General features: G+C 42.7%; 1 protein-coding gene across 4 annotated transcripts in view; it reads left to right on the forward strand.

Annotated features, from left to right (window-relative positions):
- SEPHS1 (selenophosphate synthetase 1) overlaps window positions 1-8597 on the forward strand; it is a 32908-nt gene extending 24311 nt beyond the window's left edge. For 3 of the 4 annotated variants that reach the window (XM_077897182.1, XM_077897183.1, XM_077897184.1), the window contains exons 8-9: window positions 3020-3232; window positions 5443-8597. In XM_077897182.1, the coding sequence (XP_077753308.1) occupies window positions 3020-3232; window positions 5443-5657 (428 nt within the window). In that variant the 3' untranslated portion in view covers window positions 5658-8597. Of the gene's footprint in view, window positions 1-3019; window positions 3331-5442 lie in introns of all 4 variants that reach the window. The other variant, XM_077897185.1, reaches the window with a different exon arrangement.
- Window positions 8598-13350: the final 4753 nt, after the last annotated feature.

Here is a 13350-nt window from a genome sequence, read left to right on the forward strand (position 1 = left end):
TTCCCCACCCCATCCACATCCCCCAACAAGTAGGCAGGAATAGATGAGGTCCTAGCAGAAAGATGGCAGTAGTTGAAGCTGGGTTTTGTTGAGTATACAGGAGTTCATTGTAGTGTACTATTTTTCTCTGCTTCGGTGTTTCATTAAAATGTCCATAGGAAAAATTACCAACGGTAATTCCCTATGTAGGGACCAAATGGTGATGTATACCTAAAAATGGAATGCCTCTTACTAGGATTCAGTGTGTCCTCTTGTATCCTCTGGTCATCTCAGCTCACCCAGCGTGGCACCAGGAAAAGCTTCTTAAGTGCAGATCTTGGCTTATATTAAATGTCGCAGGCTACACCACTGCCCTGGGTACAGAGACGATAATAGAATGATGTCTAGTGGGATCCCTGGGTGGCGCAGCTGTTTAGCGCCTGCCTTTGGCCCAGGGCGCGATCCTGGAGACCCGGGATCGAATCCCATGTCAGGCTCCCGGTGCATGGAGCCTGCTTCTCCCTCTGCCTATGTCTCCGCCTCTTTCTCCCTCTCTGTGTGTGTGACTATCATAAATAAATAAAAATTAAAAAAAAAAATAGAGTGATGTCTAGTTGCTTAACCACCGTAATGGATGAGAAATGTCTGTTCTTCTCTCTGCCTTAGTTGTTGAGAATGCACGCAAGTGTAAAAGAGATATTGGTCTAAAAAGAGAAAATGTGCCCCCAAAACACATCCCCTCTGGAATACACTGGTAAACATAGGGTGTATTTCATTTCATGAGAAAGAGGTGTTTAAATTTTTTTTTTTTTTAAGATTTTATTTATTCATGAGAGAGAGAGAGAGAGAGGGGCAGAGGGAGAAGCAGGCTCCGCACAGGGAGCCTGATGTGGGACTCAATCCTGGATCCCCAGGATCACGCCCTGGGCTGAAAGCAGGGCTAAACCGCTGGGCCACCCGGGCTGCCCAAGGTGTTTACTTTTTTAAAAATTAGACTTTCACTCCTCCCCACAATGAAATACTTCAGGATGAATCTAACAAAGCATGTCCATGCTCCACATGAGGAAAACTGTAACACGATGACAGAAGTCAAATAAAATGTAAATAAATGGAGAAGAGTTCCAGGTACAGAGGTCGAAAGACTCAATATTGTCAAGATGTCGGTACTTCCCAACTTGATGTATGGATTCAGGGCAGTCCCATTCAGGATCCTAGCCCATGATTTTGTGGATATTGACAAGCAGGTTTTGAGTTTAAACATAGAGGCAAAAGACCCAGAACAGCCAGCTGTGTTGAAGGAGAGCCGTTGGAGGACTGACTACCAGCTTCAGAACAGTGTAAGCTACAGTCCTTGCCACAGGAATAATACGTGTATCGGTGGGACCACAACACAGTCCAAAAGTGTACCCACATACTTACACTTTGATCTTTGACAAAAGAGCAAGAACAATGCAGTGGAGAACGGCTCGTCCTCTCAGTAAGTGTTGCTGGAACAACTGGACATTCACAGGCAAAAATTCAGAATGGATCGCGATAAATGTTCAATTCCTAGAAGGTAACGTTGGAGAGAACTAGGTGACCTTGGGTTTGGTGATGACTGTTTAGATACAATATGGAAAGCAATGATCTATTAAAGGAAAACTAGACAAGTTGGACTTTATTTTAAAAAAATGCTCTGTGAAAGATGCTAAGAATGAAGAGATAGGCCATAGACTGGGACAAAGTCCTTATAAAACACATACTAATACGATCCAGCGGTCATACTCCTTGGTATTTACTAAACTGAATGTGACGACTTCTGTCCACCCAAAAACTTGTACCCGGATCTCTTCACAGCTTTACCCGTATCTGCCAAGACTTGGAAGCAACCAAGAAGTCTCTCAGTAGGTGAATGGATAAGTAAACAGGTCCACCCAGGCAAAGGAATATTAGTCAGTTCTACAAAGAAACGAGTTATAAATGACCCAGAGGACACTTAAAAGCATATTTGAGGGAAAGAAGCCAATCTGACAAGATCAAATGCTCTACGATTCCAATTCTGATAATCCAGAAGAGGCAGTACTGTGGAGACAGTAAAAATATCAGTGGTTGCCAGGAGTTGGGGAGAGGGGTGGAATGAAAGGGGGAGCACAGGACTTTTAGTGCAGCGAACAGAGTGTAGGATACTCTAGGGATGGATACCTGTCACTCCTCAACTGCCTACAGACTGTACAACAAGACTAGTGTGTATGTAAAGTAAGAACTTCACTTACCTATAATGTATCCGTAATGGCTCATCACTTGTAACAAATGTACCACCTAATGCTGGATATTAATAGCAGGAGAAGGGGCGGGGGAGTTATTAGGGACCTGGAGTTCTTCCCATTCAATTCTCTTCAAACCTAAAACTACACTGAGAACTTTTTTGTAGTTGTTAAAATTTAACCTGTGCAGAACAAGTCAGTTCAGTTGTACTGAGAGTGCCTTGAATTTAGGTCCATATTAAAAAGCCTTGTTCTTTGATTTTAGGATGACTTAGACCGTTTTACTTTGTGTTGAGATAGTGATTCGTCTGGACAGACTTTTTTCTACTTTACTGGAAAAGTACTATTGATTGAAGCTACTGATCGTTCTAAATGGTTCCAGTAGAGTAAGAAATCAACTTTCAGGGACGCCTGGGTGGCTCAGCAGTTGAGCGTTTCCCTTTGACTCAAGGTGTGATCCTGGGGTCTTGGGATCAAGTTCTGCATCTGGCTCCCTATGGGGAGCCTGCTTCTCCCTCTGTCTGTGTCTCTGCCTCTACCTCTGTCTCTCATGAATAAATAAATAAAATCTTTAAAAAAAAATCAACTTTCAGAATGTTATTCTGGTTTGGGTTTTTTGGTTTTTGTTTTTGTTTTTAGAAATTACATTTTCATTATTCCAGTGTGCCATCTCCTTGATAGATTGGGAATTCTGAGAACAATGTGTATTTTAAAATTTTGAGTTGAGGAAAGGTGTTTCTTTCCTCCATCTTCACTTATGTCACTAGGTAATAAATGGCTCCTCTGTGTTCTCCTAGCTGCAGGACTCATGCACACGTTCAATGCCCACGCTGCCACCGACATCACGGGCTTTGGGATTTTGGGGCACGCACAGAACCTAGCCAAGCAGCAGAGGAACGAGGTGTCCTTCGTGATTCACAACCTCCCTGTCCTGGCCAAGATGGCTGCTGTGAGCAAGGCCTGTGGAAACATGTTTGGCCTCATGCATGGGACCTGCCCAGAGACATCAGGTACGAGGACCCTGGGCCCAGGTCTGAGGAGTAAAGTAGCCAGGCTAACCTGACAAGGAAGAAGCCAAGTACACGAGCACGACCCCACTGTGCGTGAGGTCAGTGCTGCCAGAAACCTTGGCCTTCTTAACACCAATGTCCTTAGCTCCCCTGGGTGCTGTGGGTCACCTGACTCCCGCCAGTCTGTGTGTGATCCAGCGACCTCCAACTCAGCATTTGTTTGGCGATAGGACAGGATGGAGGGAGAATATGGGAAAAATGAGTCCTTACTCACGGGACACTTAGCATTTGAATTAACTGTGATCCCTCTAGGGTACATTGATCATGCTATATATTTTCCTTGCAGAAAATGTCCAAAATTGCCATTGTAAGAATGAGATAGAATATCATGTCTCCAGAGTTCCCCTTACCTGGACTCTTGGCTTCCACTCTGGATAGCCTTCCTCTTTTTTCAATCTTTTGTATTTCTCTTTTCTAACATCTTTATTTCCCAACCCCGATCACAGAGTGAAATCATCTGGAGATTTAAATATCTGTGCCAAGACCTGACCTGTGTCAGGAATCCTGATTGAGCCAGTCTGGGATGGGTCTGGTCAGCAGCAATTGTAGCGGTGCCCCAGGGGGTTCTGGGAGGCAGCCAGAGGCGAGGAGCACAGAGCCCTGCCCACGCTCCAGCTCTCTAGAAGGGCCCGCTGTTCTCTAATAGGCCTCCCAGGGCCTCTGTAGAGGACTCTTCAGTGTCCTGTCTCTGTAACAACAACAAACCAAATCCATTTTTTAGAAAGAGGGTTCCAAGAGGACAGACAACTCCTGTGTTGGTTCAGTGTAGGGCTAGAACAGTGCCTGCCAGGTGGTGGGCCTAGAATCCAGGTTGAATGAACTAACAGGTATTAATAACAAATCCCTTTATTCAAAGTTGAGAAGTTTTTACTTTTTGGTAAAAGTATGAATACAAAAAAAAAAGTATGAATACATATTTTTTCCTGATGCGTTATTTCTACTTAGAAATCCATACACTTTTCTGTCTTTGCTACTGATGTGATGAAGGCTTTTCCTTTTTTTTTTTTGATGAGGGCCTTTCCAACATGTTTCAGCTTTTTCTGTTTTGAAGATTACAGAGCCACTGACCGGACCTAGATATTGAGGCATACACTCCTTCATGATCTTAATTTTTAAGTTAAAAAATAAGAATACAAAAGTCTTTTGTGTAAGAGGATTCTATGTAGAAAATCAAGTCAGGAAAAATTCTCTTACGGTTTAAATATTTCTTTCAATGAAGCTGCGCCTGAGTGGCTCATTCGGTTAAGCATCTACCTTAGGCTCAGGTTATGATCCCAGGGTCCTGGGATCAAGCCCCGCATTGTGAGCTCCTTGCACAAGAGGGGGTGCTGCCTCTCCCTGTGGCTCTCCCCCCTGCAAATAGTGAAATCTTTAAAAAAATTGTTTTTCTTTCAGTGTAACAAGAAGATAGTAGCTAGCATATGTATATTACACTGTGCGTGAGGTCAGTGCTGCCAGAAACCTTGGCCTTTTTTTTTTTTTTTTTTTTTTTTTAAACCTTGGCCTTCTTAACACCAATGTCCTTAGCCCCCCTGGGTGCTGTGGGTCACCTGACTCCCGCCAGTCTGTGTTTGATCCAGTGACCTCCAACTCAGCATTTGTTTGGCGATAGGACAGGACGGAGGGAGAATATGGGAAACTACGCCACTCAGAACATATATATATATATAAAAAGATTTATTTATTCATTCAGAGAGAGCGAGAGAGAGGCAGAGACACAGGCAGAGGGAGAAGCAGGTTCCATGCAGGAAGGCTGATCCCGGGTCTCCAGGATCACACCCCGGACTGCAGGCGGCGCTACACCACTGCGCCACTGGGGCTGCCCAGCTAGCACATATATTATTAGGATACCTCACTCCTGCACAGTTTTCAGTGTTTCGCAGCCTGGTAATTCCCACACTTGAAAGTTGGTTGTATGTGTTCTTTAATGTAGTAGTTCAACCAAAGTCAATAATTGCCAGACATATCATCTGTGGGATGTTAGTGGATAGGAAAGGGCAGTCCCTGTGTAGAGACAGAAATGGGTTGTGGGCCAGTGGGCCAATCGACCGCCTGGGTGGACGTGCCCTGGAAAACTGGTGGCAAAGGGAACTGCTGGCATGGCATCACTGCCGACCGTGATCCTTTCTCTCTGTTTTTCCCTTTGTCAGGAGGCCTCCTCATCTGTTTACCACGAGAGCAAGCCGCCCGGTTCTGTGCAGAGATCAAGTCTCCCAAATATGGGGAGGGCCATCAGGCATGGATTATTGGGATCGTGGAGAAAGGCAACCGCACCGCCAGAATCATAGACAAGCCCCGGATCATCGAAGTTGCACCGCAGGTGGCCACTCAGAACGTGAACCCCACCCCGGGTGCCACCTCTTAATCTAGACCCAAGTAGCTATCTGGTTTTGTTTTTAAATAGAGCTATTTCTTTTTTCATCATTTCAATTAAAGACGATACACGACAACAAAAATCTCATTGTGTCTACACATCTGGTGACCTTAGGTCGATTTGTGAGTGGATGCAATTAATAAAATAAAATCCATTGCCTTTTTTTCCTGTTACATTAACTGAAGATGCACCTAATCTTGAGGCAGCTTCTGAGTTGAGAATTATATTGTTATCCAATACTGTTGATTCATTTTGAATCTTTAGACACTTATCTCTTGCCGCGTAGGCTCTTTCTAAAGGTGCTCCCCCGTGGCACAGACATTACCGGTCGTGGTGTCAGAGAGCAGTTGGTGTCTGTTCATTTCGTGCGTATTTATCATTATCAGTCTGGTCTTTTTTTAAGTGTCTTGGATGATATTCTGGAAAGATGGAAGTGGTAAGTGACACAGTGATATCCCCATAGTGAGAGGGTCATATGGTTCCTTCCAGCCTTTGCTTTGTAAAGCCCAGTCTTCTCAATTCGAGAGCATCTCTTCTGACCCAGGACACTTTCCCAGGAGAGCATTCAGTTAAACAAGGCAAGTGCTTAACTCTGCATGGAAAGCACTTGGAAGACAAAAAAGAAATTTAATTTCTTTTTTGGTAGCCTTCCTAATATTTACAATAATACCATTTAACTGTTTCCTTTATCGACAGCAAGAAAGGATACTTTTTGCCATGTAATTAGATGTTCTATAGTAAGACAAGGAATTGGCCTTCCGGAAGGGGGTTCATGTATGATACTCATTTACAATTCAATATATAATTAACTACACAAATAATTTTTAAATATAATCAATAATAAAGACTGTTCTGTGGATGGTAGTGTTTAATACATTTTATATTTTGTATAGTGATTTCAGGCCTTTTGTTTTCTTAAAATCAGCAGTTATTTAGCCGAATTTTTAGCATTATTTTGTCCTTGGCGCCAGTACTTTGTGCACGCTTTTTGTGATCTGTGTTAAAAATCCGCATTGCCAACATCACAGCTCGAACTTAAACTTGTTATTCAAATAAATATTTAATTTTTTTTATTGCTCTTGTATAATCAGATGCCCCCTTTAGTATTATTTTAGAAGTGTTGGGAGGGTTTTGGCTAAAAGTACAATTTATTGGGGAAAACTAGATTTTAGTTTTATAAAACTTTTAAGTCTTTCATGGGACCTATATTTTCTTGAATTAAATTTTGTAGTTCTAGAACAAATAGGTGATCTAAAAAGGTGTTTATCCGTGTTACTTAAGAACAGAGGCTTCCTTCTGTTGTAACCCACAAAAGCGAGAGGGACTGTGGTCATTAAGCACAAGCGCTGACTCCTCGAGTGTCCGCCTGAGAGAAACAGCACCTGGCCCAGGAGCCTCCCAACGCCTCCTGCCTCCAGGCACCAAAGCCTGGACATCAGAGCCTGCCTGTCCTCCCCAAAGGAAGCGCCCCTTGGAGATGAAGCCCCAGAAGAGGCTCGGCTTGGATGCACCCTCCACGAGGAGCCAGAGGGCAGCCTTTCTGCAAGTGGGATTGGAACTCAAGCCATAAGTACGCTGTGCGGGACCTGACAGGCTGCTACGGAACTGACAGTAATTGGACATTTTATAGGGATTTATACACATGTTGGTCCTCAAAAGCGACAAACCAGTGCTCTACAAAATAAAATGTGTTGGAAACCTCTGAGTAAGGTGAACATACTGTTGGGCTTTTTTTTTTTTTTTTCTTTTTTTTTGGTATACTGGTGATGACTAAATCTGAATTCTTTTGAATGTCCATCATGTCTTGAATGCTGCTGGCTTCTTCGGTGGCAGGTCTCCTGAGAGGCAGGGAGCTAAGCAGATGATGTCCCTGAGGAAATCATCTTCGTGAAGATGGATTTTGTAAAATGTTGGGTACATGCAGGTCTGTGTGATTCATGTGATCCCGAGGAGGAAGAACTGGTCTTTAAAGCAGGGTTTCCCAGAGAGCATTCCAGATCATCTGGGGGTGCTTGTCACGGGCACGGTCTCGGGTCTCGCCACAGACCCGCAGGATCCGAGTTCTGGGTGGCCCAGGGAGTCTGTCTTCCACCAGCATCCCAGGTGGCTCCGTGCACTGAAGTTGGGACCACAGATCTGAGGAGTGTCCCAGAGGGCCAGGAAGAGGCAAAGGAGGGAAGGAAAGTGCAGTTGCTCTGGCAGCACCACTCTGGGCCCAGCAAACACGCACCCACACCCAAGAATTTGGAGAGTTCCTTGAAGAATCAAGTGATTGAATATTTGACCTCTTAGCAAAATCTGTGTAGGAGATCTTCCAATTTGGTGAATACTTAATAAATAGACAATTATTTGGCTTCCTGATAGCATTTTAAAACTTCACATTGACCTTGGTATAGTGAGTTGTTTTCCTTAAATCCTATGATGTAGTGCATCCAAAAATACAGCTTGTTAAAATGCACGGGATTTTTATTGTACCCTGAAAGGGCAGGGCCCTGGTGAGGTAGGTTATTCCTTTGGGCAACAGGAATCACCTATCAAGGAATATCAAGGCTTAGCTTGTTATATTTGCACAGGCTGTGTTGAAGCTTTTACTGTAATTCTGTCTAGGAAGAGAAACTGAAATATTGTGTAAGCAATATGTACTTTTTGGCTAAATATTTTTGAAATAACTTAGTACGTTGTAGTCTCCAAGTTCTGCATGCCTTATGATGAATAAATGCGAGTGTTTTAAGTTGTTCTGATCTGAGATGTTTGAGCCAGCAGTTTTGGTCTGAATTTAGCGTTGCCTTTCAAAGAGTTATAACCGAATTCTAAGTTTTACAGTTTTATTCTGTAAAGAGAGACCAGAATAGCTATACTCTACTACCACTGCGATGCATTTCTTTATTTTCAGAAGTAATAAAGCAAGCATAGATAATGATGCTTCAGATACGTACCTGTGTTGTGTGTACATGTATGTGCGTACGTAGAGCGAGGTCTAGATTTCCCCAAACCTACCTCCTTGAGCTTCTCATTCCCTACACTCAGAGCAGCCTTTTGCTCTAGATAAGGTATTGGTTGCATAGATAATATACTTTTCAACAATAATTCGTACCTTCCTTATTAGAAGTCTTCATATGAACAATGCAACTGTTGAACATGCCAGTGTCCACAAGGTAAACCAACAGTTTCAAAAGCCAATTCTTGAACGTGGAGCATGGAAATACCATTTTTGCCTTTGGTTGAGTCTCCATGTCTTAAACCTAAACATGGCTCAACCCAGTGACCTATGGTTTTACTTGGCCTTCATCAAGTGAAGCCATCAGTGGGACAGGGTACTCCTGGATATCTAGACAGGTTCAAGAGGTGCTGGAATCCACACCTGCCAGTTGCTTTGGATAGGTGAGTGAACATTGGGTGAATAGGTGAATAGGTCTTGGACTATTCTCTAGGGTCTCCTGTATTTCCTTTTTTTTTTTTTTTTTTAAGATTTTATTTATTCATGAGAGACAGGCAGAGACACCGGCAGGGGGAGAAGCTGACTCCATGCAGGGAGCCCGACATGGGACTCAATCCCGGGACTCCAGTATCACACCCTGGGCCGAAGGTGGCGCTAAACCGCTGAGCCATCCGGGCTGCCCTGTATTTCCTATTTTTAAGTTCTTAAATATTTGATCTCTGACTCCATACACACGGGATGTTTTCAGATTGGTTTCAGATGGTATCTGATTGCCCTTCCAAGTCCTGTTGCCTGTGGAGGGAGTTTCATGGTTGGGAGGAGTGCATATAATGAAGCCTGCCAACACTTGGTGGAAGGAAATAGAAAATTCACTCTACTAGTGATGTGGTTGCAGAACAGCCAATGTATTTTTTATTCTGTATTTCAAGAACATAAGCATATGCACCTACAAGTTCATGGAGATCTATGAAACGGTAAGTTAATTATCAAGTCTTGTATTTTGCCTAGTTCTTAGAATTGTATACAGTTGGTTTCTAGAACATGGCCCCACTTTGGTCCATTTTGGATAATTAAGAAAATTATAGCAGTCAAACCCTGTACCTGTGCTCCCTGTATCTTACCTTGTCCATCCCTAGAAGCCTTACCTCCCACTCCCTTTCACCCACTTTGCCCCTCGCCTCACCCTCTCCCCTCCGGCAACTGTCAGTTCTCTGTATTTATGAGTCTGTTTCTGCTTTTTCTTTGTGTTGGAGATTCTACATACAAGTGATATCATATGGTATGTCTTTCTCTGACTTAGAATACCTTCTAGGTCCATCCATGAACCGTGTTTAAGTTTTAAATAAAACGCTAGATTCTATTTCTAGCACGTTAAGAAACAAAGGAATCAGATATACATCTATAAAGATTTCTCAAATATTAGAATAAGACCGTTAACGTGGACATTTTTATCTTTTTAAAGATTTTATTTATTTATTCATGAGAGAGACAGAGAGGCAGAGACACAGGCAGAGGGAGAAGCAGGCTCCATGTAGGGAGCCTGACGTGGAACTCAATCCCGGGTCTCCAGAATCACACCCCTGAGGGCGGCACTAAACCACTGGGCCACTGGGGCTGCCCAACATGGACATTTTTAAAGTTATAAAGGGGTGCCTGGGTCACTCCGCCAGGTGGGCATCCGGCTCTTGGTTTCCATTTGGGTCATGATCTCAGGGTCATGGGGTTGAGCCCCACATTGGGCTCTATATACTAGGTGGGGAGTCTCTTTGAAGATTCTCTCCCTTTGCCCCTCCCTGCTCCTGTGTGTGGGTACATGAGAGCTCTGTCTCTATCAAACAGATGAATAAATCTTAAAAAAATTAAAAGTCATAAAATTAAATAGCCATCATCCACCTTAGCCAGTCAAATCGATCTAGTAACTCCACTTCCATTACGTTTGTGGGGTGCTTAAAATGCGGGTGACATTTATTTCTGATGCCCAACTTTTTACTTCGAAAGATTTTAAAAATTAGCAAAGTAGTACAATGGATACTTCTAGAAATGTTAAGTTGTTGATATTCCACAACGCCTGCCTTCTCTCTGTCTATAATGTATGCACACAGCCATTCCTTTGTTGTTTTGGTAGAGCCACTCTCATAAATGAATTGCGGACATTGTGACACTGAAACAGCAGGTGCAGGACCTCCACAGGTGATCAGATGATTTCAGGTGATCAGAGTGCCTTGAATCTAGCCATAGCATTTTCGTGGCACTTTTTATAGGATGAAAGAACTAACAGTATAAAATAATTGAAGTGAGCAAAACTAAGAGAAATACCAAATGAGAGGTGGAACTTAAAAAAAAAAAAAAAACTGGCATAGGGACACCACCCTGGTGCCCTGGTTGGGCATCTGACTCTTGATTTTGGTTCAGCTCATGGTTTTAGAGTCAGGCTCTACGCTCAGTGGGAAGTCTGCTTCTCTCCTCCTCCTCCCCCTGCTTGTGCTCTCAGTCTTTCTCAATCTAAAATAAATAGATCTTTAAAAAAAATTGGCGTGTACTTATATATAGTCATATATATGGTTGTGCAACATGTTTATTCTCAGTTAATAGATCCTGGACATAATTTCCTATCATAGTTTCCAATCATAGATCAGAAATATCCCCATTCATGTTAACCCGAATATAGTTTTCCTTGGTATACTCAGTCACTGAAATACAGACAATTTTTGAAGATACTCCTGTGTCCAGTCCATTCACCTTAAGTTTTGTTGAATGCTAATCCTCGGAATGTTGAAAACCTAGATATTGTACGTCCATACCCTAGCTAATAAAATTTGAAGAGTTTTCTAAGTTTTATTATTTAAGTAATCTCCCCGCCCCATGTGGGGCTCGAGCTCATGAGCCTGAGATCAGGAGTGGCATGCTCCTCTGACTGAGCCAGTCAAGTGCCCCAAGATTTGAAGATTTTTTAAAGTACTTTATTCATTCATGAGAGACACAGAGAGAGAGAGGCAGAGACAGAGGCAGAGGGAGAGGCTCATCGCAGGAGCCCGATGTGGGACTCGATTCCTGGACCTAGGATCCCAACCTGAGCCGAAGGCAGACACTCAACTGCTGAGTCACTCAGGCGTCCCTGGTTTTTGTTTTTTAAAAGATTTTATTTATTTGACACAGAGAGCAAGAGTGCGCACACAAGTAGGTAGAGCAGCAGGCAGAGGGAAAGGGAAAGGGAAACTCCGCTGATCAGGGAGTCTGATGTGGGGCTCAATCCTAGGACCCCAGGATCATGACCTGAGCCAAAGGCAGATGCTTAACCCACTGAGCCACCCTGTACCCTAGCAGCATGTTTATACGCTGATGGCAGGGGGAGATCCAACAAGGTGGAGAAGATGAGAGTCTTTTGAACAAGATTCTGGAAGAATCAAGACAGGAGATAGAGGTTACTGCACAAGGGGAGGGCTGGCTTTTGTTGAGAGTGCTGAACTATCTATCCTACAGTAGCTGAGAAAGCCAAGTATGGGCCTAGTTGCAGGTAGATGGCCAATGTGCTGGTTTCTGTTTGGTACATGAATGAATTTGATTAACTTTAAAACTTGGTACTAAATTACCTGGCTATGATCATCTATTCTTCTCAAGAAGGATTGGCATTTTTGAATCTGGGACTGATTGCAATTTCTCATTCATATCATGAAATTGATTTGGGGTGCCTGGCTGGCTCAGTTGATGGAGCATGCAATGCTTGGTCTCGGGGTTGTGACTTTGAGCTATGTGTGTGGAGACTACTTAAAAATAAAATCTTTTTAAAAATTGTCTTAAGGGTGCACAACTCTTGAGCAATTAAATTCAAGGTTCTTAGATCATGCTATTTTTTTTCTTAGCTGGTCAAATATGGTCATTATTAAGAAATCTTTTTTTCAAGATTTTATTTATTTATTCATGAGAGACACTGAGAGAGAAACAGAGACATAGGCAGAGGGAGAAGCAGGCTCCTCTCAGGAAGCCCGATGTGGGACTCAATCTCAAGCACATTGCTCCAACATTACTAAGAAATGAATAATTACCAAATGCTGAAGGAGAAAGAAATGATCATTCTTGCGATCATGCTTATGTTTCAGTGTGTTCTATTTCAATTGTTCTAAAACATTTTTATTTTAATAGCACAGTTATTAAAGATGCCTACTTAGGGAATTTCCAAATAATCCAAATTGCTATTTTTAAAAACTAGGAGGGACGCCTGGGTGGCTCAGGGGTTGAGCGTCTGCCTTCTGCCCAGGGCCTGATCCTGGAGTTTCAGGATCAAGTCCCATGTCGGGCTCCCTATATGGAGCCTGCTTCTGCCTCTGCCTCTGCCTGTCTCTGCCTCTCTCTATGTCATGAATAAAAAAAAATAAAATTCTTAAAAAAAATAAAAATGTAATAATTGTGTATTGTTTAAAAAAAAAAAAAAAAAAAAACTAGGAACGTTCATCAAGTTACCTAAGGAGAAATTATAGTTCTAATTCCCCATGGGATCTTAAATGAAAAATTTTAAACCCAGCATCCTCTGATTTAAAAAAGGCGATAATACTTGGAAGCATTCAAAGATTTCCTTCATCTTTTATAACTATAAACTTAAACAGATCCATTGTAAAACACCTTAGGGTAGAGAGGGCAGGGATTTTCACACACTTGTAAAACGGGGGTATTTTGGGGGAACATTAAAACTACAGGTGTAGGTAGTTTCGTCTCACTGTCTTTTCCAATGGTCTGGAAGGCCAGGAACGG

Source organism: Canis aureus, chromosome 5 (genome assembly GCF_053574225.1).
Source record: "Canis aureus isolate CA01 chromosome 5, VMU_Caureus_v.1.0, whole genome shotgun sequence".
Taxonomy (NCBI): Eukaryota; Metazoa; Chordata; class Mammalia; order Carnivora; family Canidae; genus Canis; species Canis aureus.